This window comes from Pteropus alecto, unplaced genomic scaffold (genome assembly GCF_000325575.1).
Source record: "Pteropus alecto unplaced genomic scaffold, ASM32557v1 scaffold78, whole genome shotgun sequence".
NCBI classification, from domain to species: Eukaryota; Metazoa; Chordata; class Mammalia; order Chiroptera; family Pteropodidae; genus Pteropus; species Pteropus alecto.
In genome coordinates, this window is record NW_006443124.1 from 9,972,148 (window position 1) to 9,998,492 (window position 26,345).

General features: G+C 44.7%; 1 protein-coding gene across 2 annotated transcripts in view; it reads left to right on the forward strand.

The window, feature by feature from the left end:
* The window catches only part of VDAC1 (voltage dependent anion channel 1), a 31,467-nt gene extending 6,600 nt beyond the window's left edge, over positions 1–24,867 (forward strand). Inside the window, exons 1-9 of one of the 2 annotated variants that reach the window (XM_006923136.3) lie at positions 9,431–9,587; positions 9,710–9,782; positions 10,312–10,361; positions 11,045–11,197; positions 11,295–11,347; positions 17,902–18,129; positions 20,982–21,132; positions 22,890–22,947; positions 23,920–24,867. In XM_006923136.3, coding sequence (XP_006923198.1) covers positions 9,716–9,782; positions 10,312–10,361; positions 11,045–11,197; positions 11,295–11,347; positions 17,902–18,129; positions 20,982–21,132; positions 22,890–22,947; positions 23,920–24,011 — 852 coding nt within the window. In that variant the 5' untranslated portion in view covers positions 9,431–9,587; positions 9,710–9,715 and the 3' untranslated portion in view covers positions 24,012–24,867. Of the gene's footprint in view, positions 1–9,430; positions 9,588–9,709; positions 9,783–10,311; positions 10,362–11,044; positions 11,198–11,294; positions 11,348–17,901; positions 18,130–20,981; positions 21,133–22,889; positions 22,948–23,919 lie in introns of those variants that run through there. The other variant, XM_015598178.1, reaches the window with a different exon arrangement.
* Positions 24,868–26,345: the final 1,478 nt, after the last annotated feature.

Below are 26,345 nucleotides of genomic sequence, written 5' to 3' on the forward strand. Positions count from 1 at the left end.
GGAAAAGAACAGGCGAGGGCGAGGCAGGGAGCGGGATCGGCCCGCGCAGGCCTGGCTGGTCAGCGACGGGCAGAGCAGGCCGCGCGGGCGGGCGGCGAATGGGCCGGGGTGCTGGAGCGGGAAGCCGGACATCTGGGGGCGTCTGCGGCTTGGGGCCAGAGCCCGCGGGGACTTGCGGGCGGAGGGGCACAGGCCGCCGCGTGGAGGCCCGGCCGGCTGCAGGTCTAGGTGACCTTCCCCAGCGGCGCCCTCTGGCCCGCGATGCCGACAGCGCGGGTCCGCCCGGGAGCTACCCGCCATCCATGCTTGCCGGGCTGGGCCCACGGACCTGTGCAGGCCACGCCGTCACTGCGGGACGACCGTGACGACCGTGGCCGGGCGCCCCCAGTCCCTCACGTCCTGTCCGGCCTGCCGGGTCCACGCCCGGAGAAGCTGGCGCACGGCCCTGTCCGCGCATGCCAGCGCCTTCGGGGCGGAACTGGAGGCGGAGAATCGACTTAGGCCGCAGTGTCCGGAGCTGGGGCCTGGGCTGCTTGGGCAGGTTAGGTCTAGGAAAAGGAGGTCCTGCAGAGCGATGGGGCCCCTTGGCCTAATCAGGGATTCCTGGTTCCGTCCCTCATTCATTACCCAAATGTAGCGGTGCATTCTGGAAACTGGTTCAGAGCTATGGTTTTGAGGCCCGTATCCTTAGGGGCTTGTTCAAGGTCAGACACCCCGAAGGACCGCACCTCAGTTTCCCCATCTATAGGATGGGAGCACTTATACCTCTTCGTTGGGATTTTGGGAAGAATAAAATGAGTTGATGAACGTGAAGTCTTCAGAACAGTGCCTGGCAGGGAGAAAGCCTGACACTTACCCTTGAGGCTTTTTTGGGAGGATCTGGCTCATCCCCTGCAGACCCCGTTTACTCCACGTGGTGTTCTGGAAAGGGTTAAATAAACATAGTCCCTGTTATTTTGAACATTAGGTATTATTAAGCATTTGTGTTTTAGGCATCAAGTAACTTTTAGGATAGTTCATGAAAATCCTTTAAGTTTACAGACGGGGTCAGGCTGGAGCAGGAAGTTGAACGTGGATGCAGACCTAGGCCTGTCCCACCTGAGGCCCCTATCCCCTTGTCCACCTTCTCCGGGGAAGATAGAGAAATGAGCTCCTTTGCTTAATATGCTGTTGGCAAGGCCAGGGCAGACTGCCCAGGGCCTGACTTTCTGTCCACCCCAGCTCTGGACTGAGTTCCTACACCGTCAGGCTTAAGCCCTGTGCAGCTTTGTTTTCAGTGCCTGTGGTGGTGCCATCTGGCATACAGTAGGTACTTGAGAAGGGTCCGTGGGGGTAACTGCACTGTAGCTTTTTATGTAAGAGTCGCCTCACCCTTATTGACAGGATGGTTTTTTACTGTTCTGGCATGTGGCTTATAGTAGGTGCTCATTAAGTATTCGTGGAATTACTGAATGGGCATGTGTAGTGACTGCATGCCCAGACCACAGTCCCTTGATCCTGGACATCCTTTTTGAGGGATACACATCTCACTCATTTCCAGAAACTAGCCTTGCCTAGCAGAGTCACACATATTTAAAGAACTGCAACGGTACGTATAACCCTAGAGCAGTGAGAAACAAAACTGTTCCCTAATTTGAAATAACTGCGTTAAACACGTTATCTTCATTGTGTAACTTTCCAAATCCTGTGGGAAACTTGTTAAACTAGTGTTTCTGGGCTTGCAGGGGAGGGTGACATGGGCAACTGGGATTCTTCTAAAGGCCTTGGACTTGGTGCCTTTTCTCTCCTTAATGGTGGGTGGGCCAATGGCTTCTGTTGGAGGTGACCCAACTAAAGTGCTTGACCTTGGGGAGGGAGGCTGCTGTCAGTTGATTACTTAATTTTATTTCTGCTATTCTGTAGGGCTGTTTGTTGACACAGCACAGGGGCTCAGGGGGACCATATAGTGAGGAATTGTCTGTGGGCCTCTGGTCCTGCTGGGCACTAGGCAGATGTGGACAACAACCTCTGGGCTGGTGGCAACAAGACACATTCACCCCCACCTTTACCGGTAAGATGCTCCCAAGGTGCCAAAGTCCATTCTGCCCTTGTTGGCATTTCTCACGGTGTGACTTCTTTGGTGGAAGTGACTGAGAGAGGTATGTGTGTGGCTGAGAGCCAGCCAAGCCTGCGGGCAGCCCCTCAGTGGTCAGAGGGTCTGTGGCCTCAGGCTCCCCACAGACTCTTCTGGTGGCCATTGAAGAAAGGCGAGCGGTGGGATCCTCAGCTGGGCCTGGGCACAGTGCTCCATTTTCCAGCTTGCTCTCAGGGGGCTGAGGGTGAGTGGGAATCTAAGCCTTTACCCAGAACTGTGCTGGAAAGAGTCCTGGAGAGCAGACTGAGCTCACCACACGGCTCTGGCATGAGCCATAGGGTCTAGTACAGATCAAGTCACTCTCCTGTCCCTCAGTTTCTCCAGTATACAAGTGTGATCATCATCATCACTGTCACTGTTTATTGAGGGCCTGGTATACAAGTGTGATCATCATCATCATCACTGTCACTGTTTATTGAGGGCCTGCTCAGCACTTTTTGGGGGGCTCGACTTAACGCTCTGTGACATTGAATTCACCATCTTACAAGCCTTGGGGGAAAGGTACTGTTTCCATTTTGTAGGTCAGGAGGCCTGAGCACAGAGAGGTGAGGTAACTATCTAAGGTCACACAGCTCAGCAGCAGTGGAGCTGGAATTCAGGGCGTGGTCTGGCTAGTTCCAGGGCTGGTGTGTCACACTGCACTTGTCGCTCCAGGGGGCCACTGCGAGGAGCTAACAGAAGTGAATGCCCCTTTAAAAGGAGAATTTGCTGTTCAGTAGGGATGTGTTATTTTTTCACACTGAACAGAGCGAGCATGTGCATGGCTGGGTGGAGGCTAACTGTCAGTGAGTAGCGGTGAGTGGAGTCACTCCTATTTGTCGCAAGGTCAGTAGCACTGGGTGTCTATCAGAAGGGTCAGTTTTTCTGGGATGAGGTGTGAGGTATTCTTCCAGGACCTGGCTGGACAATATTCAACTAAACAATACCTCATCATGGTCAGGGAGGACTCTGGACCCTGGGGTTCAGGTAACCTCTCGGCAATCTGCATGACAACCATAATTATAAGAAATATATAAAATGAAAACCTGTGACAAAATACTGTCCGTGTTTATTGCATACTTCCCAGGTACTAGCCACTGTACTAAGTGCTTTATATTCATCTCATTTAATCCTCACAATGATGCTGAGTCATGTACTATTGCCCCATGTTAGAGGCGCAGATAGTTTGTGACTTGCCCATGGTCACATATCTAGAGAGTGGTAGAGTGGGATTAGGACTCAGAGCTGCTCGACTCCCAGCTCTGCTTGCCCAATCACCATCTGTGTTAACCTCTGTGGGTCAAACTGGGCAGCGAGGATCCAGGTGCCTGAGATCAGGCGGGAGTCTTGGGTGCATCTGGGACCCAGACCTTGGCATGCTGCCTGCCAGCCCAGGCCTTCTCTCCTTGATAGGTGGGTGGGCAGGCTGCTCTTAAGTAAGCTACATTCCCTTGAGGCTTGTGGAAGCTGGTGGTAGCCCAGCTCTCAGGCAGTTTTAAAATAGAAGCAGCGCCTGGAAAGCTGGGCTGCCCCGTGTGCGACTGTCGTGGAAGGGGGAGGGAAGGACAGGTGCCCTGGAAATCTAGACCTGCTCCCAGAGCATGAGGCGTCGGCTTTGCCAGCATCGGGGAGACCCAACCAGGGGCTCTTCTCCTGGGCTGCCCATTCCTGGTGAGAAGTTGTGGGCTGGGGGTGTGTGGGGAAGTTCCTGATGGTGTCGGCCCCACAGATTGGCTTTCAGAGCTGGGCTGGCCTCTTGCTGGGGAAATTGCTTTTTCTGGTCCCGAGTTAGAAAGAGGTGCTTTTGCATTAATCTCTGGCTGGTCTGATGCTCCCCTTTCTTATAGGCTGGCCCAGTTCTGCCCTGACAAACCACCTAGAATGATGTTAGAGAAACAGCAGAGCCAAAGGTGTTCTTCAGTTCTCCCTTCCCAAGGGGAATCCAAGATGATGATGGTGATGATGATGGTGACGTGATGATTGCCATTTGGTCGAGGTCCTTGCAGGAATCACACACTCACATGGGGCAATCAAAGGAAGCATAATGAAGGGATCATTTGCAAAAGTGTCGGTAGAGTCTGGGGCACCAGATAGGAAGTGTGGCCCTGAGGGTCCTTTGAAACTGGGAGGAGGCCCCTTGGCAGGAGCTGCGGACTTGGTTGGAAGAAAGTAGTCACTGCTTTTGCGAGATCCAGCAGGGAGGGAACCTGGGGGTGAGTGCCCCACCCTCATTCCCATCTTCTGCTGGTGCCTTCTGCTGTTGGCCGAAGCCAGCCATCGCCCATCGATAATAGTCTTGTAATTACCAGGTCTCGGGGCATAGGGCAGGATGGAGGAGGAAAGTGAATCTGGAGCAACAAACGAAGACTATTCAGAATAATGGATTGTGTTTACCACTGCCACTTAGTGCGTACTCACTGTGTGTCGGACGTTTCTACGTGCTCTGCCTATCGACTTACTTAATCCTTGCAGCAACTCCGGTCGAAAGGCACTGTTGGTAGCCCCATTTTATAGATGAGCAAAACGAGACCATGGGAGTATAAGTTATAAGTGGCTTGTCCAAAGTGACGCAGCTAGGAAAGGCTGGTGCTGGCGAGAACGTCTGCAGGCTTATAGTCACTGTGTCCTGCTGCCTGGGCACCCAGATGGCCGGGAAGTGCTGTGGCCGAGTGGCTCTAAGTGTTTAGGTCCTAGCCCTGTGATACCCTTGCTCTTGAAGATGTTGTCTCTCAACCCATTGGGTGTGACCTGTGTTCAGAAGACTTTTCTTCCCAGGTGTCCCTGACTGAGATTTGGGGACCCATGGCTATTGGGCTCCCTGCGTCAACCATGGCAGTGGGTATTGGCTCTCCGAGGGCACCAAGGCTCCCCTGCCTGGATCCTTCTGAGGGAGCTTCTGCAGAGAAAAGAGCACACTTCAACATGGGGGCTCTGGGGGGTGCTTGGTGCAGGGAGGGAGCCCACTTCTCATGTGAGGGCTGCCCTGCCCGTTCGTTAGATAGTGAAAGGCTGAGAGGGAGGGAGGGGGGCTTTTGAACAAGTGCCTCAGGCGATTTTCATGCACCCTAAAGTCAGGGACTCTGCCTCCTCCCGCCTTCTGGGCTGGGTGGCCAAAGCCACGGCTGTCACCTGGGAGTAGAATGTGCCTCCTTCAGGCCTCTCCTGATAACACTGAGGTCTCAGTGTGCTTCGAACCAGTATAGACACCTTCTAGATGGCTGTTCCTCCTGGCACTCCTGCTGCAGCAGCCTTTTATAATGTGGCTTTTTGTGGCATTGCAAAGACAACCTGGCTCAATTTTAGACACATTGGTTGCATTTTATAATTTTTTGTCCTTAAAAAAAAAAAATCAATATACAAAAACAACTTAGATAATGAAGTAGACTAAAAAAATGAAAATCCTATTTTAACTCCACTCCCTCCCTAACCCACCCCCACCCTTTCCAGAAGCAGCTCTGTTGCAGCCACATTTACAGATTGGCTCATATCCTTCCACAGCCTTTTCCATTCATTCACAAATGCGTGAACATATAAAGATGTGTATGTAAAGCAGGTTTCTTCTAATTCCATGGAATTACACATTTTCTGTAACTTGCTTTTTTCTTTTAACCATATCATAGATAGCTTTCTGTGCCATCGCCTATAAATCCACCTTATTCTTTTTGCTTACCACATGATACTCCTTAGTTTGCAAGTACCTTAATTTTTATTCAGTCATTTTCTCATTGATGGACATTAGGATGCTTCTGGGTTTTGTGTCACAAATAATGCTGCAGTGAGCATCTCCCTGTACCCAACTTTGGGTGCCTTGGGGACTATGGCGGGTGGGTCCCCAGCAGTAGAATTGCCGCTAGGGTTAATGCTTGCCCACTTAGGCACTGCTAGCAATTGGCTCCAAAAGGGCTGTACTGTACCTAATACCCCAGCTTGGCATGAATAGGAGTGACCATTTCCCACACTAAAAGTAGTTATTGTCATTTACATTTTTGCCAATCTGTTGGTTGAGTGAGTATCCTAAACAGGCATGTCAGTCACCCTAAAGTGGCTCCCCAAGGCTCTTCAAATAAAGTCCACACTCGGTTCTGAGTTGAGAAGTAGAGGAGCTCATTTCTAAAGGCACTTTGCCTCCTCAGCCTGAGTTCAGCTCTCCTTAGGCCAAAGTGGGGGTGAGGGTACCAGCGAGGGTCTCCCTGTTCCCCTCCTTCTTGCCTGCGGTGCTGCAGTTGCTTTGCAGGGGAGCTCCTGCTTCCTGGTTACATTGTTATCTGCTTAGTTTCTATTGTCAGATACTTAGTTCCTATTTTTTCTACTATAAAAACACTTTGATGCTCACTGCATTTAGTCATTAAACAAACATTGATATTGAATACCTACTTGTGCCAGGCCTTGGCATCTTTGTACACCTAGCTTTTTCCATGTTTTGGATAAATTTATGCATGACAGGCTCTGGGATGCTTTGAGTTCAAGGGTGTGATTTGGGGGTAGGTGTGTACTTGTGGAGGTAGTGGGGGCGCTGGGAGCAGAGCAGCTGTCACTGCCATGCAGCTGATGAGTCAAGGCGGGTACATTCTCCCCAAGACTGAGGTTATGTAAGTGTTACCCAAACTATGCTGGGTGATACACTATCTCCCCTCTGAGCTTCCAGTATGGGCTGGATTTTCATTCCTGAGCTGTGTGGCACTTGCATAATCTGTTCAAGGTCAGCCAGGGAATGGGTGGTAGGTAGGCTAGCAGGCAGGGGAAGGAAACCAGGGTCTCTTATCTCCTGGTGTGATTTATCAGTCCTGCTCAGCCAGCCCTGCCTGTCCCTCACTTTCCACTTATCCTGGGAACCATGCTCCCAGGGCTCTGCCTTGAAGCCATCACCCAGGCACAGACCTGGGATTCTGCCTTTCCCAGGCAGCCTTCTGATTTCCATCTGTCCAGGGCAGGCTGTTCTGCCCATGTCAGAGTGCCCTGACGTGCTCAGCCTCTGGAGGCTGGGCTTCTGAAGGCGCATGAGGTGGATGCTGTAGAGATGGAAGGTGAGCTGATCTGAGTAGAGGGAGGGGCCAGGGCCAAGACTCAGCCTCCAGGTTAGTGCAGGCAGAAAATCAGATGAGAAAGCAGAATGCTGAACTCTTCCCTCCAGTGCGAGCCTGAAAAACATGAATCATTATTTCTACAATAAAATCGTTTTGAAGTGGGTGCTGAGAACTGTGTGAAATGGGCATTTTCTGGGTGTTGTTTGCAGTTGTAAGAAAGCTGAGCTTCTCAGAGAGGCAGAGCGGCCTCAGGCCTTGCCTCAGTTCTTCCAGATAAATGCAGCAGGAGACTGGGGTGGGGGCTGGGGGACTCTGCCAAAAAGCAGAAGGGGAAGCCTCAGCCACTGCAGTTGGGGGCCTTAGTGAAGGGGTTTCATTCTGCTGCCCACCTTGGAGGGTGTTACCTCAGGTCCAGGAGTTGGTTTGGCTCCACTCAGCCCGCTGCTGAGCTCCCTCTGCTGTCCCCTCCGCTGTCCTTGGAGCGTAATCCTTAGTGGCCATGTACTCAGGGTGACGTTTGCTGCGCATAGAATATTTTTTGACAGGTGGCTTTGCCTGTCTGGTTTTGGGGATTAGTGATGAGAGCAGGCATTCGGGGAACATTAAATGATGAGTGTTCTGTCTTTTCCCTGAGGGACGGATGTGTCCAGATGTGAAAGCTCCCCAGGAAGGTCATAGCTGACCCAGAGATAATGCCACTGGACTGCTGTCTCCCTTGCCCTGGGGCTGAGTCTGTGGCCCAGCTGGGGAGGGGGCAGCACTGAAGAGTGTCACTTGGCCCATTGATACTTGCTAGTGCTGGGGCCGGGTGGAGAATAATCTGGGCTCTTTGCCGAATGGTTCTGCAAGTTTGCTTGGGGCTGCATTCCCTCCGCTTTCTCTCCAGAGTTGTTTCAGTGCTTCTCCTGAGAGGGGGCCAGGCTGCGGCATATGCCTTAGGCAGGGGGTATTTCTGGAGGACGTGGTGGATGGTTTCCTGGTCTGTCCCTGGGGTGGGGGTGCCTGTGGGGTTTATTTGGAGTGGAAGGGGTGTGCCCAGACTTGAAAGAACCAGTGGAGGCAGTGTAAAATGGATCTTCCCCAAGTGTTCTTTGTGCCCTGACCCTAATGTGTAGACTGAGCTGCCCATGGTTCTAGCCTGGTCATGTGTAAGAAATAACACCAACAAAAATAGGATAGTGTAAACAGCTTACTGGGCTGCTCTCTGCTCTGACACAGAAGTGAGTTGGGGCAGAATTAGCAAAACCTCTGAAAAAAGTAAAGTAGAACCTGGACCACAATTTTTACAATGTAGAAGTATGCAAGTTTATAGTTGTTTCTTTTACAATGTGCTCATTGGTTCTGTGGGCCCGCTGCAGTGTTTTTGAAATTAAGGAATTGGACCTCCAGTTGTGGCATTGTTCCCTGGGGACCCCTCGGACCACTTTTCAGTGGGTCCTTACCAGGAACATGCCCTGCAGCTGTTTATGCGGTACACATACATGAGACTTAAGATGGAATGTGTGTAGGTTCAGTGTGATAGTTTAGATATGCTGTATTTTAGACATTAGTGGAACCATCCTTGGGTTAGCTGAATTTCTGGCTAATTGAGGCTAATGGCTTTGGAAATGGAGAAGATGCAGAAGCTGGTGCTGTCTCCTGGCCCTCTCCTCCTTGATGGAGCACAGAGCGTGCGCCATCCAGAATTAGGATTTTAATTCTGTGTACATAATGTGCCCAAGCAAAGCCTCTCAGGGACACGGTGTGGTCTTTGAGGCAAGGCTGTTTGAATTACTCGCCTTCCTTGAATCCCGAGGTGCTTAACAAGTGCTTGTTGACTAACTTAGTGAAATGCAACAATCCCAAGCAGTACTTTGATAGTTGGTTTTAAAATAGTCACATTGGAGCTCAATAAATGTTTGCTGGAATTACAGTTTTTTTGGGGGGGGTTGGGCGGATATGCTTGTATTGCCTTTCATGTGAAGACTTGCCTAATTAGTTAAGTTTTACTGTATTCCCTGTGAGGAATGTGATACTCGAAGTGGGTTTTCCTAAAATGCAAAAGTTGTGTGAAAAGGGTCCACTCTGACACATAGTAGGTACTCCATAGATATTTGTCGAGTGAATGAAATCAGAACTATATGGAAAATAGGTTGCTATTGAAAAGCTCTGATTTCTCTTCAGTGCCTTTAATGTCCTCACAGTCAACGTTCTTGTAAGAAGATATGTTTTATTGGCAAGAGTCCTGCAGTTCAGTAAAGTAGCTGGCTCATGGGAATGTGCCTTTGATCATTCATTCATTCAGCAAATATTTACTGACTGCTATATGCTGGTCCTGGGGATGCTGAGGAGAAGAGGTGTAAAGTCAGGCTGATCTCTTGTCAACAAAACTTACTGGGTGTCTCAAGTTCTGGCCACAAAAAGAAGCAGGAGACAGCACAGGCTTCCCTGTCCTCACCTGGGAGAAAAAGGTACCCAGAACTCAGTGTTGATGATTTTTATTGGTTGTTAATTATACCTGATCATTTTTATTTATGGAAAACTAATTTCTATAATTACCAATGTATTTATTCTGGTGGTTCTTTTATTGTAGCAGAAGATGGCTGTGCCTCCCACGTATGTTGATCTTGGCAAATCTGCCAGGGACGTCTTCACCAAGGGCTATGGTGAGTGTTGCATGGAGTGGCCTGTCAGCTCACAGACTGGATTGGCATGTTTGGGATTTTGCTCATCACAGTTTGAGAGACCCGGGTCAGTCAGCTCTCAGCACTTTCACGTCAGGGAGAAAAGATGAGCTAGGAGAGCAGTTTGGGTTGTGCACCCAGTTGGGGCAGGCTCCAGAGTTGCTGCAGACAAGTGGGCATTCTTGTTCCCTCTCCCAGGCGTGGAGCAGCTCTGTGGGTCCCGCTGCAGTGAAGTGCGATTTCTAAATTTAGCCCATCCTTAGGCACGTGCCCACGCCATCACGAACCTTTTCTTCACACTCCACTGGCAGCGCAGGTGGGGGCCACGTGGGGCCTGCGCTTGTTCTGCCTGCGACTGTGCCATGGCAACTGAGCTCTGCACATAGGCAGGCAGCAGTGGGGACAGGCGCAGTCTGTATTCATGGCATTTTGAAACAGCGTAAGGGAGGCAGAGTAGCTGCTCTTGAATTACTTATTTAACCTCTTAACAGTTATAATTTTCTTTCTTCAGGATTCGGCTTAATAAAACTTGATTTGAAAACAAAATCTGAGAATGGACTGGTAAGTTGCCTGACCCTCATGGAACATGGGGATTTCTTGTAGATCAGTCAATAACTTCCATGTCCTGGGTGGTAGAGTCAAACGAAGAGACTTTAATTGTGGCAGTTTGTGGCTGTCACTTTATTGCTTTCTCTGTGGGATGGGTGGTCCAGGGGAACTCTGCCATTAGGGCCCCAATTCAGTAGCTGTTAATATTCACAGCTATATCAGGCATAAGGTTTATTTTTCTTCATGTTCCTTATTTCAAAATTGACCTGTGTTCTCTGCTGCATAATTATTTTTTTTTAAAAATCTTAGTAGTCGCTCTTAGACTGTGCGTGTGATAATTGTTGGAAGGAAGAAGTTTCGGGCTTGAATTACAGCAGTGTCAGCTTCAGCCCAGTGCTTTTTCTCTACCAGGAGGGAGGCAAGGTGGAAGGAGAGCCTTCTGTTTGGACTAAAGAGTTACAGGGGAGGAAGGAAGCTGATAAGAATTCCCATGAGATTCCTTTAATTAGCAAGCTCCTTTAGCCCCCTCTGTACTTTAAATATCTAATTGAATTCTAGAATTAGCTTTTGCCCCCACACATTCAGGATATCATCACCTCTTGCGTAAAGGAAAGTATAGTCTGTTTAAGGGGTGGAATGATGCCAAGTGAAGAGCTGGGGTGCAGGCTGTGACTGTCTCTCTCTCACCTTTAAAGGAATTTACAAGCTCAGGTTCCGCCAACACTGAGACCACCAAAGTGACAGGCAGTCTGGAAACCAAGTACAGATGGACTGAATATGGTCTGACATTTACAGAGAAATGGAACACTGACAACACACTCGGCACGGAGATTACTGTGGAAGATCAGGTAATGGTTGCCTGGGAAAAGACAGTTTTATTAATTGACATCTGCTGGCCTGCCTTGTGACTGACTAAATCTACTGGCGAATTTCTTTTATGTTCAGCTTGCACGTGGACTGAAGCTGACCTTTGACTCATCCTTCTCACCAAACACTGGGTAAGAACCTCATGTTTTTTCTGCAAGGACATTTAGCAGTGTTGTCTAGTAAGATTCTGCACTGTTACTGTTGTCTTGGCCTCTGCTGTAGAGGCTGCAGGACTTCTGGTCCAGTTACGCTCCATTTCATGTGAGTAAGGCTGCTGGTAATGGAAGTGACCAAGGCTGTAGGGCAGCAGGTGACATTTGGAAGCAGGGGCTAACCAGTCACTGGTGCAAGCCCCATTTTTCTGGCTCGGAGGGCCCTTCCCCCAGCTTTATACTTAGGGACAATGTAAACATCCCTAACTACACGGTGGCTCCTGAGGCTACACTTTTTGCCTCAGGCTCTCCAGCCAAACAAATTAGGCTGATGGGCACACCAGGAAGCAAGATGGGGTGTTGGTCTGCCCTTGGGTGCTTTTCAAAGTGGCTAGAAGGAATTGTTCTTTTTCAAGAACATACTTTTTTTTTTCTCTGCTCATAGCAGTCAGTCTCCTAAACCTACATGTCAGTGACTGGCAAGGACATGTAGCCATTCTGGATTATTTTCCTCTCTCCTTCTCCTTTCTTTTTTTCCCTTCTGACAAATGTTTATTAGAGGGAGGATCTCCTGAATTCAGGCCCTGTACTGGGGGCAGGATGACCACAAGGAACAGGGTAGACAGGGGTTCTGCCTCCGGAGGCTGTAGTCTTTTTATAACCTGGTAATGCATGATCTGAAGACCATGCCGAATTTACTCCTGTTCTCATCTCTGCTGTAGTTTCTGTTGCAGTAGCATTGCCTTCCTGCTTGCCCACTTCCCTGCAGGCACCCTGCCTTGATGGAAGAAGTTATCCAGAGAGAGCCTCTGATAGGACAAGGGGCTGGAGGGTGTGTCTACCCACATGATTGAATTTGCTGCTTAGGACTTTGTTTCCTGCCCTAGATGGCACATTTTGCAATTTGTAAGGGATTTACTACTACCTTTGGGAGGTTGCAGAGTAGTCTCCATGTCCTGCAATAATATACATAAGAAGAAAGGTTTTTTTAAAATTTAACTTTTTATTATTTTGAAATATTTTATACTTAACATATATAAAAATGTTGCACAAATAGTGTGTAGAGTTCTCTTTTATCCTTCACCCAGCTTACATTGCCACAATGTAATTATCAGAACCAGGAAATTGTGTTGCTATTATACTGTTAACTGATCTCCTGTCCTACCAGTGTCTTATTTCTGGTCTGTGGTGCAGTCGGGATACTACGTCACATTTAGTTATAAAGTCTCCTGTGTGTCCTCTCATCTGGAACATAGTCTTTCTTTGTCTTTTGTGACCTTGACAACTTTTAAAGAGGACTGGCCAGTAATTATGTAGATTTTTTTTTTTTTTTTAAATGTAGAATTCTTCAGTTTGGATATGTGTGATGTTTCCTCAAGGTTAAACTCAGGTTTTGCAGTTTGACAACCATAGGAGCGATGTCGTGTCGTGGTCACTGTGGTGCGTGATATCGGGAGGTATATGTCAATATGCCTCAGTAGTAGTGATGCTCGTTTTCATCACTTGATTAAAGTGGTGTTTGCCAGGTTTCTTTATAAAGCCACTATTTTTCTCTTTGTAAACAATAAGTATCTTGTGGGGAGATACTTTGAGACTATGTAAATATTCTATTATACTTTGGCTCACAGGTATTAGCATTCATTGGTGATGCTTGCCTACAACAATTATGTGTGGCAAATGGTGATTTTCTGTTCCCATCGTTCCTTCTGCATTTATTAACTGAGATTGTAAGGAAGAGCTTGTTTTTTCCTTGCATTTATTTATTTAATCAATTATTTATTTATCAGTATGGATTCATGCACATTTATTATATGGGTTATAATCCTTTACTATAACTTATTTTGTTACTCATATTATCCCAAATCTGGCCATTGGGACTTCCTTCAAGTTGACGTCTGCTGTGTGTGTGTGTGTGTGTTTAATAATTTTTTATTTTTCAATTACACTTGACATACAATGTTGTATTTCAGGTGTACAACATAGTGATTAGATGCTTATATAACTTACAAAGTGATCACTCTGATAAGTCTAGTACCTATCTAACACCATATATAGTTATTACAATATTATTAACTTTATTCCCTATGCTGTTCTTTATACCCCCTTGACTATTTTTTTTTTGTAACTGGCAATTTGCATATCTTAATCCCTTCTTGTTTTTCACCCATCCCCCCAAAACCCCCTCCCATCTGACAACCATCAAATATTCTCTGTATCTACGAGTCTTTTTTTGTTTTGTTCGATCATTTCTAAAAAAATTCCATACATAAGTGAAATCATATGGTATTTGTTTATCTCTGACTGACTTATTTTACTTAGCATAATACCCTCTAGGTCCATCCATGTTGTTGCAAATGGCAAGATTTCATTCTTTTTTTATGACTAATATTCTTTTGTGTGTATGTATATATATATATCTCTATCTATCTATCTATCTATATCTATATAGATATATATATATCTCACATCTTCCTTATCCAAGTGTCTACCGATGGACATTTAGGTTGCCTCCATGTCTTGATTATTGTAAATAATATTACAATGAACATAGGGGTGCATATGTCTATTTGAGTTAGTATTTTGGGTTTCTTCAGGTGAATACCCAGAAGTGGAATTACAGCGTCTGTCTTTGTCTCTTGCTTTTGTTTTAAAATCTATTTTGTCTTGTATAAGTATTGCTACCCCAGCTTTTTTTTTCCCATTTCCATTTCCATGAAATATCTTTTTCTATCCCTTTTTTCAGTCTGCGTGTCTTTTGATCTGAAGTGGGTCCTTGTGTTTTGGGTTTCTTCAGGTTCATACCCAGAAGTGAAATTACAGCGTCTGTCTTTGTCTCTTGCTTTTGTTTTAAAATCTGTTTTGTCTTGTATAAGTATTGCTACCCCAGCTTTTTTTTTCCCATTTCCATTTCCATGAAATATCTTTTTCTATCCCTTTTTTCAGTCTGCGTGTCTTTTGATCTGAAGTGGGTCCTTGTAGGTCTCTTGTATGGGTCTTGTTCTCTTATCCATTCAGCCACCCTATGTCTTTTGATTGGAACATTTAATCCATTTACATTTAAAAGTAATTGATATGTATGTAGTTATTGCTATTTTATTATTCATACTTTTGATCTTTTTCTTTTCCTTCTTAAGAAGTCTCTAACATTTCTTGTAGCATTGGCTTGATGGTGTTGGACTCCCTTGGCTTTTTCTTGTCGGGGAACATCCTGTGTGTTTTTGACAAACCCCTATCCTTTTCAGAAGGTGTACCAGGCTCATCTTCTACTTGCTTTTCCTTAGTCCTGCTATCAGCCATTTTTCCAAGGAGCCTTGGTTCCTGTATTGAAGAATAATATTTTGAAACCAAGATTCGGGGCATACAGCATACACATTGCTACTGGGTATTTGAGGAAAGTTTTGATGACTCGATGGAGATTGGGAATGAAAGCTGACTTTCCAAGGCAACTGAGTGGTATAGCTTGGGAAGGGATACTGGCTCCATAAGGGGCTGAGCACAGACCACATCCAAACACGGGTGGAGACCTCATCTGGGACCAGCACTCGTCCTGAGTACCTACCACAGAGAGAGCCAGCTTGATAACCACAAATCAGAGTCTTGCCTCTCTCAGCTGCTTGTCAAATTAGCACCACCATTTCAATAGCTTAAAATAAATCCCAATGATATCTGAAAGAGCAGTAGCTCCAAAGGTATGGAACACTATAATAGATCAGAAACCTGGAAAGAAACCTGAGCCACTGCCCCAGCACTGCCCATTCTCTGGGGACCCTGTGTCCCTGGCCAGAACTCAGTGAGACACTGTGTAAACTGTCCAGTGAGGCTGGTGCACACCACAGTCAGAGGCCGTGCCACAGGCATCTCACTCTGTGGTCAGCAGCAGCTTTTTTTTTTTTTTTTTTTACAAAATATGCACTATTTAATATTCATTAAATGCAGTACAATCAATGAAGATTATCAGATAAAAAACACATACAGCATTGTAAATTTTTAAATCATCGTAGGATGGTTAAGCAGAGATTGTCCAAATTACATGTACAAGACAAAGAAAGGCAGAAAGACAGAAAGACAAATAGACAGAAAGAAAGAAAAGGAAAGAAAGAAGGAAAGAAAGAAGGAAGCAGCTTTTTACCTAGTAGTTATAAGATTTCTTGGTCTCCATCTCTTTCTAAACGTCAGCCTCTGAGCACCTGTCTTTTTATCAATCACCTCACCCACCTTGGTGCCAGTTGGATACTTGGCCAAAGTCCAGACTTCTTCCCCCAAAGAATAGGCAGACTGCAATATATTTGAGTTTTTCTTATTGAGAAATAAGTTGTTATGCCTTTCTTTCAAAGCTTGTGAAAATTCACAGAAGCAACTTGAATGAAAATTGCAAGTTTTGTTGTCACTTGGGAAGGGTGTTGGCTTTATTTTCTACTATGACACTGAAATTCTTGTCTCATTGAGGACTTGGGTTTTTAACCTTAATAAAATTTTTATTATGGAAAATTTCAAACATATAAAAGAATGCAGAAAACTATATTAAAAACCTTCATTTATGTTCCCATCACCCAGCTTTAATAGTTATCAACCCATGACCAATCCTGTTTTATTTATACATCCATAATTAATCCCTCCCACCCTCAGATTATTTGGAAGTAACAGATACCACATAATTTCATTTGTAAATATTTTAACATATATTTTTAAATAAGTTTCCTTTTTTAAAAAGTATAACCACAATATCATTACACTGCAAAAAAATTATAATCCCTTAGTATTTTGAAACCTCTAGTCTGTTCAGATTTACATGATTTTATGATTTTACGGAATCAAAAATTGTTATGCAAAGTTGCAAACATTGGTTCTTATGGCTCCTAAATCTCTTACTTTTTAGATTCTCCTTTCTGTTTTTTTTTCCCCTTTCAATTTATTTGTTGAAACTAGATCATTTGTTCTGTGGAATTACATAGAACATTTGCTGTTTGCATCTCTGCGGTGTCATTTAACCCTGTCCCCCTGTACTTCCTGTGAATCAGTAAGTCTAGAGGCTTCGTCTCATTTAGATTCCATTGGAAGCAGGGAGTGTGCCAAAATGTGAGTGATGCTGTTCGCTTGCACTGAGATGCACGTAGGAGGTCTGGTTTTCTCTTTGTATGCTAGTGCCACGCATGCTCCTTCATCATTATTAGCTGGAGTATTTCAATAAAAGGAAACGTCTCATCAACTGTTTGGTTATAGTTAGGTATAGATATAGTTATTATGGGAAAGGTGGAATAAATGTTTGATTCCTTTTTTATTTACTGTTTTCAAAATTACAAATCGGTTCTCTAGTCTCTAAAGATGACTGATTTGTGTGTGTTTTGTTGTTAAGAGTTCATAGATTTAAACATATGTGATGTTATTCTTAATGACGTTCACACTGCCTCATATTGGAAGCCCCTGGGAGCCTCTGCAGGTTAGCTGTCAAGTCCTGTTGCCCCAACCTCAGCACGGAGTCTTCGATGGCTTTGACAGCTGCTTCAGACTCACCTTGCACATTTCCTGCCCTGACCTGGAATCTGCTATTTCTCTGAGGAGCACTGGCTCCTTTTTGGGGGTGGGTATGGTATTGAGAGCCCACAGTCTGGGTGCTGTGGATGAAGCTTTAGTCTCAGCGTGAATGAAGCTGGGGTGGATGGGGCTGTGCAGTCGTAGGGGCTCTGAGCAGATCTGGTTTCTCCTGTCGTCTCTGCTTGAGATTGGAGCTTGCTATCTGTGGAGATGTCCGTTTTGTAGCTGAATGACAGGAACAATCAGGTGAAAATAATCTAAATTTTATTTGGTAGATGCTATCCTGTTTCTGATGTCGACTTTTGGTAAAAGGCATGGTGATAATATATTTGCAAGTGACACAACTCACCTACCCTTCCCGAGGAATGCTGGGTCTTGAATAATAGGCAAGGGAGGCACTGACCTGGTCATATACACAAATCTGGCATCAACAGACTAAACCTGGGGTCTTCCCATGACTACGGGGCTCCAGGTTTCATATCAGTAACCAATTCTCTGAAATACATACTCATTGAGATCCCATGGATACTAAATTAAAAGCTGTCTAACTGTTGTATTTACTTCGCTAGGATCTAGAATTTATTCTTTATTTACTTAAGTGAGCCACAAAGTAAGGAGGCAACCACGTTCTTAAGAGCCGCTGTTTAGATGACAGCTATAATTACATGGTGGCACTCTACCTAATAAATGCCTGTGCAAGCCACTACACTAAACACAGGAAGAGCATAGGAAAAGAAAATAACTTAGTGCTTATTTTTCAAGCTTGTGTGTTCTCACTTCGTTGTTGTGGCATTTCTGCAGACCAGCTTCGGCTGGAGAGAGGCTGTATTCTGTCCATTGTGGCATAGCTGCCGCTCAGGGGACAGCCGGGACCCTGACTTTTGCCCCCCCTACCTCCCCTCTTTAAGCTGGGATTTAAAAAAAAAAAAGTTTGCATTTCTCGGCATGGTTGTCTCAAGGTGAGTTAGCTTCCGATTTTCATACAACTTCTCTTCCTTCAGGAAAAAAAATGCTAAAATCAAGACAGGGTACAAGCGAGAGCACATCAACCTGGGCTGCGACGTGGATTTCGACATCGCGGGGCCTTCGGTCCGGGGTGCCCTGGTGCTGGGTTATGAGGGCTGGCTGGCCGGCTACCAGATGAATTTTGAGACCGCCAAGTCTCGAGTGACCCAGAGCAACTTTGCGGTTGGCTACAAGACTGATGAATTCCAGCTTCACACTAACGTGTAAGTGTACGTGAGTGTGGGTGTGCGAGTTGTGCAGTGGGGGGATTGTGTTTCGTGATTGTTTTCTAAGCTCCATTTTTAATCACTGTGAAGTGAGTTTGTTGGAATCAGATGAACGAAATGGCCTGCCAGCATCTGTCTGTTTCCCACCTCCCCATTTCCTGAAGTGACTTTAGGTTCATTCTAGTCTATGAACAGTAAGTGCTGTCACTGGTACACACAGCGTGACCGATCGGGGACAGCAAGGGTGTGATGTCAGTGCAGAGGAGTGTCCCTTTCCTGCAGCTTTATGGACATTGGCGATCCTTTCAGTTTTAGCTAACAACACGGGGGGAAAAGGTGCAGCTGCCTCTCTTTCTCTGCATGTTGCCTGAGGACCAGCGTGCTGTGCTTCATGGAATGTTGACATGGGATATGCATTAGGAGATGCTTATCTCAGTTAAATGCTGAATGTTTTCTCTGTATTGTGGAGCATTTAAAAGTTTATCAGCTCCTGGACAGTATAGTGAAGGGAAGAGAAAATTGCAGGTTAGGCTAGAGAGAGCCCCTTGTAATCAAACCAGAGAGCTGAAGTAGAGCTGATTTAGGCTCAGGAAAACAGATTTCATCCATAAAATCCCACAGAGACTCCAGGAACTAACCCGTGGCACAAGTGGGGTATAGCTTTACCAAATTTCCTTCTTTCCACTAGAGGTCACTAAAGAAGTGACTTCTTAAACTTGAAGACAAGTAAATGGTAGTGTCTAAACAAATCACATTTCCATTAATAAATTTTTTGAGGAAATTTCTACAGTTTATAAATTAATATAATATAATAAATGAATATCATTAATAAATTTAGAGTCTTTTAAAACTAAAAAATCACAAGAAAACTGTAGAGCTGGATAGTTTGGTGGTTCTTCTGGGGGGTGAGGAGGGAACAACTATCAGGGAGTTTGGGGTTGGTGGAACTGTTCTTTATCCCAGGGGTCCCCAACCCCTGGGCCACAGGCTGGTACTGGTCTGTGGCCTGTTAGGAACCGAGCTCCACAGCAGGAGGTGAGCAGCAGGCAAGCAAATGAAGCTTCATCTGTATTTGCGGCTGCTCCCCAGCAGTAGCATCACCGCCTCATCTCCGCCTCAGATCATCAGGCATTAGATTCTCATAGGAGCACCGGTCCCTGGTGCCAAAGAGGTTGGGGACCACTGCTGTATCCTGATTGTGGTGGTCATCACACAAATCTGTACGTGTGATAAAACTCATAGAAATGCACTCCAAAAAAGGGGCAAAAAGGTTATGTAAATTCAAAAAAGTTAAGACACAAAAAGTCATAGGAAAAATATCACAAGCATAGAAATGTTTTTCAATTTAGAGTTTTGACTGAAATGGAAAGCGCTTCCCTGGTTTGGAGTTGAGAATCGTCACCAGTTTAGGAAGGACGATGGTTATTTGCTGTTTTCCCTCATGTAATCCCGAGCTTCAAGAGTTTTAAGAAGTGGACATGGTTTATTTTGGGAACTGGTATGGAAACAGCTGACACAACTAATCTGGGTTGCCCTGGTGCTTGCAGAGGCCCAGATGTATAACAGATGCTTTTTGTGCTTCATATAGATGAATTTGAATGAATTCCCCCTTTTTATGGTTTTGAGAGCTCGGTACAGGGAGACTGTGTTGCTGGTTTTAGAATATAGTGAAAGATCTGTTTTTTTTTTTAAAAACACATTTCAGCCCAAGAAAATTTCCTTATTTGAACTATACCAAAGCAACTTAAACGTCTATTACTTTTGACAAGCTGCTGTTTTGTAGCATGCTCGGAGAAGTCAGGATTCCTGGTGAGTCAGGCGATGCCTTCCTGGAAGTACAATGTTTGGCTGTATTTCAGGGTAAGAATTTAGAGTGTTTTTAATGAGTATCTACTTTAGGGAGAGTGTACTGGTGAGAAGCAGTTTGCAGTGAAACAGCAGCAATTTGTTTTTGGTTTAGTGAGTTCTAAGCTCTTTGCTGGATTCTAAAGCATGTGGGCTCACGTTAACAGTTTCTGACGCCACTTCTCTGAGACACCCAAAGGGATAAGGCAGAACTTTGACATCGTTTTTTATGTTGAAAATATCAGGGAGGAGTGGGTGCATTCCCAGAGGCTGGAGTCACTGTGGTGTGCCCGGAAGGGAGGAAGGAGTTTGGCCAGCAGGGTTTCATTCCATTTTGAAAGGCGGAGATGTTCTGTAATATAGCAAGTAGCTCTTTTTAAAATCCCACCAGGACTGTAGATGTTGCTGCACGGCCCCGACTGTATGTACAGGTGGGCGATCTGAATTATAGGGCAAGCTCTTTTGCAATTACTTCTTCTCCAAGGGGCTAGGTCGACTCTGTCTCTGTCCCCCCAGCAGTGGCTGTGGCTGGTGGTGCGAAGGACTGTAGCTGCTTTGTGGCACAGCCTTTCTTGCCATTTCTGGCTGTGTTCTCATTTGCTTCCCCTCCCTTACTATTTTTATGTTAGAAGCATGCATAAAAGTAATAACATTAGCAGCAGAAGAAAGAAATCACTCAGAATCCAGAGTCCCAGTGCCCTCATTGCTGCATCTATTTTAAAGAATATTTTGGAAGCGAACTTCAAGTTCCATGCAGCCCGAGTAGCTGACTGAGCTGCCTTGGGTGTTCCCAGTGATGGTTGAATAGCCTTCCCTTCTTCCTCTGAACATTTCTGACTCTGGTGTCAGTCTCATCTGATCAGGCTTCCTGTAATTTGGTGCCTGCTTTGCGATCAGTCCAGTCCATTTACAACATCCCTGCCCTCTGTCAGACTTGGGCAGCCCTGCCCCACTCCAGCCAGCCTTCCTGGGTGGCTTGACATCTCTGCTGTGCTTGTTTGCAGAAATGATGGGACAGAGTTTGGTGGCTCCATTTATCAGAAGGTGAACAAGAAGTTGGAGACCGCTGTTAACCTCGCCTGGACAGCAGGGAATAGTAACACTCGCTTCGGAATAGCAGCCAAGTATCAGATCGACCCTGATGCCTGCTTCTCGGTAGGTGCCTGTGGAATCGTGCATCACCTGACCCTTTGGTCAGAATCCTTCCAGATTGCTGGAGTTCCATGCTTTGACTAGAGATTTTCTAGCAAAATGAGTAAAAGAGTTCAAAATGAGTGAAATGATAATGATAATAGTACTTACTCTGGGTGCCATGCCCATTCCATGTGGATTACTATGTTAAATTTTTACATAATCCATTTGAAGTCTGCGCCTCTTTTTCTTTGTAAAGGCTCATTCCATTTCTCTTATCACACAAATAGGAACTGGAAGCTTAGAGAAGTTGAGTAACTTGCCCAAGGGCAGACATTTGGTAAAGCGCTGGTGCCTGGATTTGACCCAGATTAGCTCGCTGTAGCACCTCCTTCTCGAACTGGTCCCTGTTCCATGCTGCAGACTGTAAAGGGGGTTTCCTCGAACCCTAAGGTTTTAGGTGTTCATTCCCCCTGCGCCCGCCGTCCCCCTCCTCCCCCCCCCATTTTTCATTCTTTTACCCGGCTCCTGTATTGCATGTTAAGAAAACAGGCCCTGGCATCAGGCAGTTGGCATCTTTTCTTGTAGACTCTGTAGCATCGCTCATGGACCCTTGGACTGCTGCACAGTTTTTGTATTAAATCCTGTCGAGCTCAGTCACTGATGTCTCAGGGCACTGCCGGCTGCATCTCTTTTGAGGTGGAATGAGGAAATCTCATGTTGCAGAACAGTTTCTGGGCTGGTTTGCATAATTTACGGGCAGCCCATTTTAAGTGTCCTGAAATAGGAACTGAATTTGGCTCCTTTAATGTTAGGCATGTAAAAACAAAGGGAAAGGGGCCTCATCATTTGGATGGGGTGAGCCAGAAGGAACAGCTAGACGGGGTGCTGACTGGCGGAAGGTCTTCCTTCCCCGGCTCTCCTTTTTCTGATGGGAGATGTCAGGTCTGAAAATAGCATCCGAGCAGGAAAGCATGCAGCTTGGCAGCCCTGCTTTCCCCAGGACTCGGTGTTCTTATGGCTTGAGCTTGCTCTCCTGACCCCTCCTTATTTCACCAGAAAGGGGTCAGGGAGAGGCCCAGATTGCCCTTCGACTCAGATGGAAGAATGAGGGTAAAACTATTATGCACTCAACTGCTTTATTGAACTTAACTATTAATCAACATTCACTAAGTGCTGAAAATTAAGTGATTGGCTAGATCACTTAATTTTAGTGCTCCAGTATACATTTTAAATTTTGTCTTGTCCTGAACTTTCTTCACGTCAGTGTAATTTTTGCTTCTCTTTCTCATGAAGAGAAAATTCTAACAGTGTTCTGCCTTTGGGGAAAAAAAAAGCCTTAAAACCCCGTCTGACATTTACTCTGTTTTTCCCTTTTCTCAACAAACAGATCTTCAAGGAATCTTCCATACAAGGAAGGCTTTTCTCTCTCTGGCCATAAATGAAAGTGTCTTTACCCATTATGACTTAAATACAGACCTACTCAGTATAAATGAAATTTCGGGGGAAAAAATAAATGATACCTGTGAGAATCAGATATAAATAATAACTTCCATTTAATTGAAAATTATGTTGACTCTTTGAGTTTCCCCTCTGAGACCAAGCTCCCAACTTTGATGTATTTCGTATTGAATTTAATGAATCCCATAACAAAGTGGTCATGAGAAAAGAGAATTTGATTCTGAAGTCGAGTTGCTTGATTAAAAAGCTCTCATTCATTTTGGAGATGGAAGCATCAAGTACTAAACATTTTTGTTCTGTCTTCTCTTTTCCTTGGCTAGGCTAAAGTGAACAACTCCAGCCTCATAGGCTTAGGATACACTCAGACCCTAAAGCCAGGTATGATGTGCTCGTTGTGTGTGAAATTTGTTTTTTGTCTTAAAAAAAGTTGTGCTGCTTTCCTGCTTTGTGTTATTGCTTTTAAAATGCCTATTAGTACATTGTAAATGAATGTCTATAAAGTTTTATAATGGAATGTTTATAAAGGATCATAGAATCATTATAAAACATTTGGAGAATAGGAGAAGTAGTAAGTAGGAGAGAAAAAGACCAAGACTAACACTGTTATAATTTTGTTTATTTTCTTCCAACCTTTTTTTCCCCCCCAGTGTACATAATGCTTGAAACTAATTTCCAACAGGTTCTTTAAATTAGCCCATAAGTCATTCCAAAGGCAAAACTGGTTTGCGGGCTTCCCCCACACAGTTGGCTAGGCTAGTCCCTGTAGGTTAGAGCCATAGGAGATTATGTCACTTTGGGGTCATTTTGGACAAGTTGGGCCTTTGAACCCTGAAAATCTAAGATTACATGATGTCAGAGATTAATTGTAGCAGGGGACATTGAGGGGAAAAAGGAAAGTAGAGTCCATAGAGTAGAATCAAGCTATTCTAGGGGAAATATCAGTTAGGTGTGTACTTGTGTTTGTGTGTGTGTGTATGTGAGTGTAAGACCTTGGCGTCTGATTCATAATTGGGGTTTCACTTCAAGGTGCCATTGCTGAAGGAGCTAGCTGCATGGTGTCAAGGGTAGAGAGATTAATTGTAGCAGGGGACAATGAGGGGAAAAAGGAAAGTAGAGTCCATAGAGTAGATGTGAGTAGGCTGTGGAATAATACGGATTGTTCATGAGCTTGTTCTAGGTTACCTATTAGTCAGATGGTGTTTATGGGTTCTGAGTTCGATGTGGTTTTGCCAGTGTGCTCCAGCGTCCCTCCTTGTGTCAACTTTTCTTCCCACTTTATGTGTTAACCTTTCTTCTCTTTTCTTTCCTCCACCCCTCCCCCTTTCCTCTTCCTGATTTTCCCCATGGAAGGTATCAAACTGACACTGTCAGCTCTGCTGGATGGCAAGAATGTCAACGCTGGTGGCCACAAGCTTGGTCTAGGACTGGAATTTCAAGCATAAACGAATACTGTACAATCGTTTAATTTTAAACTATTTTGCAGCATAGCTACCTTCAGAATTTAGTGTACCTTTTAATGTTGTATGTCTGGGATGCAAGTGTTGCTAAATATCATGTTAGACCTCTGGGTTAAAGATGATTCAGCTTTAAGGTGTTACCCTTTCAGAGGTACAGAAGAAACCCAATTCCAAAAAGGTCCTCTCAGCTGTAGACTTGGGGGGAACTTGGCAGCCCCTCTAGACATGTCAGGTTTCTTTTTTATCTAGAAATGGCTGCAAGTGGAAGCTGATGATTTGTAAGCACTTTGTAAATTTGTATTGCTTAAATGAATGAAATTGTGACTCCCTGAAATTGAACCTTGATTTCCTACCCTATTCGAGAGAGGCTCACTGTTTGATGGTGTGTACAAACTCATCTGAAGGGACTTTTTTAGACAGAGCTTCATGACCTGTTTCCACCCCAGTCTGTCACCTCTTTTACACCAAAAGTAGTCTGCAGGGCGTGGTAGTTGTTTCTTTTGTGCCATTTTGGGGTGGAGAAGGTGGATGTGATGAAGCCAATAATTCAGGACTTAATTCCCTCTCATGTTGTGGTGTTTTGCCCTTGCACCAGAGTATGAAATAGCTTCTAAGAGCCCCAGCTGCAAGCTGGGAAGAGTCTCTGTGACTGTAATCACATGGTGACAACACTCAGAACCTAAATTAGACTTCTGTTGTATTCTCGCCACTCAGTTTATTTTTTAGCAGTTTAATGGGTACATTTTAGAGTCTTCCATTTTGTGTGGAATTAGATCCTCCCTTTCAAATGCTGTAATTAACATCACTTAAAATAAAACTTGAATAAAATATTGAAACTTCATCCTTCTGTCGTCTTTATTAATAAAAGTGTAAATAAACAGCTTTTTTTGGTCTTATTCTTTTGCCCCTTGCTCTGTGTGTGTGTGTGTGTGAGATATTTTTAGTTTTCTATTGCTTCATAACAAATCACTACAAATTTAATGGGTTAAAACAACTCATTTATTTATTTCACTGGTCCATAGGTCAGAAGTCCAAGTATAGTGTGGCTGGCTCCCTGTTAAGGTTCTCATAATGCTGAAATTAGGATGTCAGCCAGACGGTGTTCTCATCCAGAGCTTGAGGTCCTCTTCCAGGGTCACAGGGTTACGGCAGAATTAAGTTCCTTCAGTTGTAGGACAGTGATCCCTATGTCCTTGCTGGCCATCAGCCAGGGGCCACTCTCAGCAAATGGAGCCACCTACATTCCTTGCTGTGTGATCCCCTCCATCTTCAAAGCTGAAACAGAAAAACTCTCACTGTCAAATCCCTCTCGTACTTCAAATCTCCAGGAAGAGCTCCTGGAGATTTTTTTATTTTCAAATATTTTCTTTTTTCTTTTTATTGAGATTACTGACATAGAACATACTAGTTGCATGTGTACAATATGATGATTTCATATTTGTGTACACTGAGTCAGTCACAATAAATCTAGTTAACATTTATCACCAGTTACAATTTTTTTCTTGTGATAACTTTTACGATCTATTCCCTTAGCAACTTTCAAATATACAACAGTATCGTTAATTATAGTCACCATACTGTATATTACATGCCCATAACTTATAATTGCCCAACCCTTTCCGGGACTCACCTGATTAGGTCAGGCACACTGTGCCATAAAATCAACTGTGCCATATCACATAATATCCCATCATATTCACAGGTCCCTCTCACACTTAAGGGCTGGGGATCATAAAGCATGTGTCGCTGGGGGTGGTTTTAGAATTCTGCCATATATTTTAAAAAATAACTTGAAGAAATTTCAAACATTTACAAAATAGGATAGTAAACGATATACATTATCCAAGTTTAACATAATATTTTTTTCTATTCAATGATATATACATTTTAAGGTAGAATTCCTTTTTATGGATGTTTGAAAGTGATAATTTCAAACAGGTATCAGATTTACTTCTAGCATTTTGTGTAACTCATCACTCTAAACCTGCTGGCTTCAAGTATTTGTCATACTGTCTTCATCAGGTTTATAAGGACATGCAGCTATTTCAGAGTGAATTTTGTTGAATTTATGCAGAGATTTTTACGTATAATGAATATTGGGTACATCCAGATATCAGGTACAGTATTGGTATTTCAAAATGTACAAAGGGCCCTGAGTATGAGGGAATATTTCCCTCCCCATTTACATATTAAGTACCTGCCCGTTGTATGCAGCATGTCGGAATATCGTGCAAAATGCCTTGAGTTCATATCTCACTAGTAAGAGAACTGAAACAACCTGGTATGGGGATAAAGGAACAAAGTGAACAAAGAAGAGGA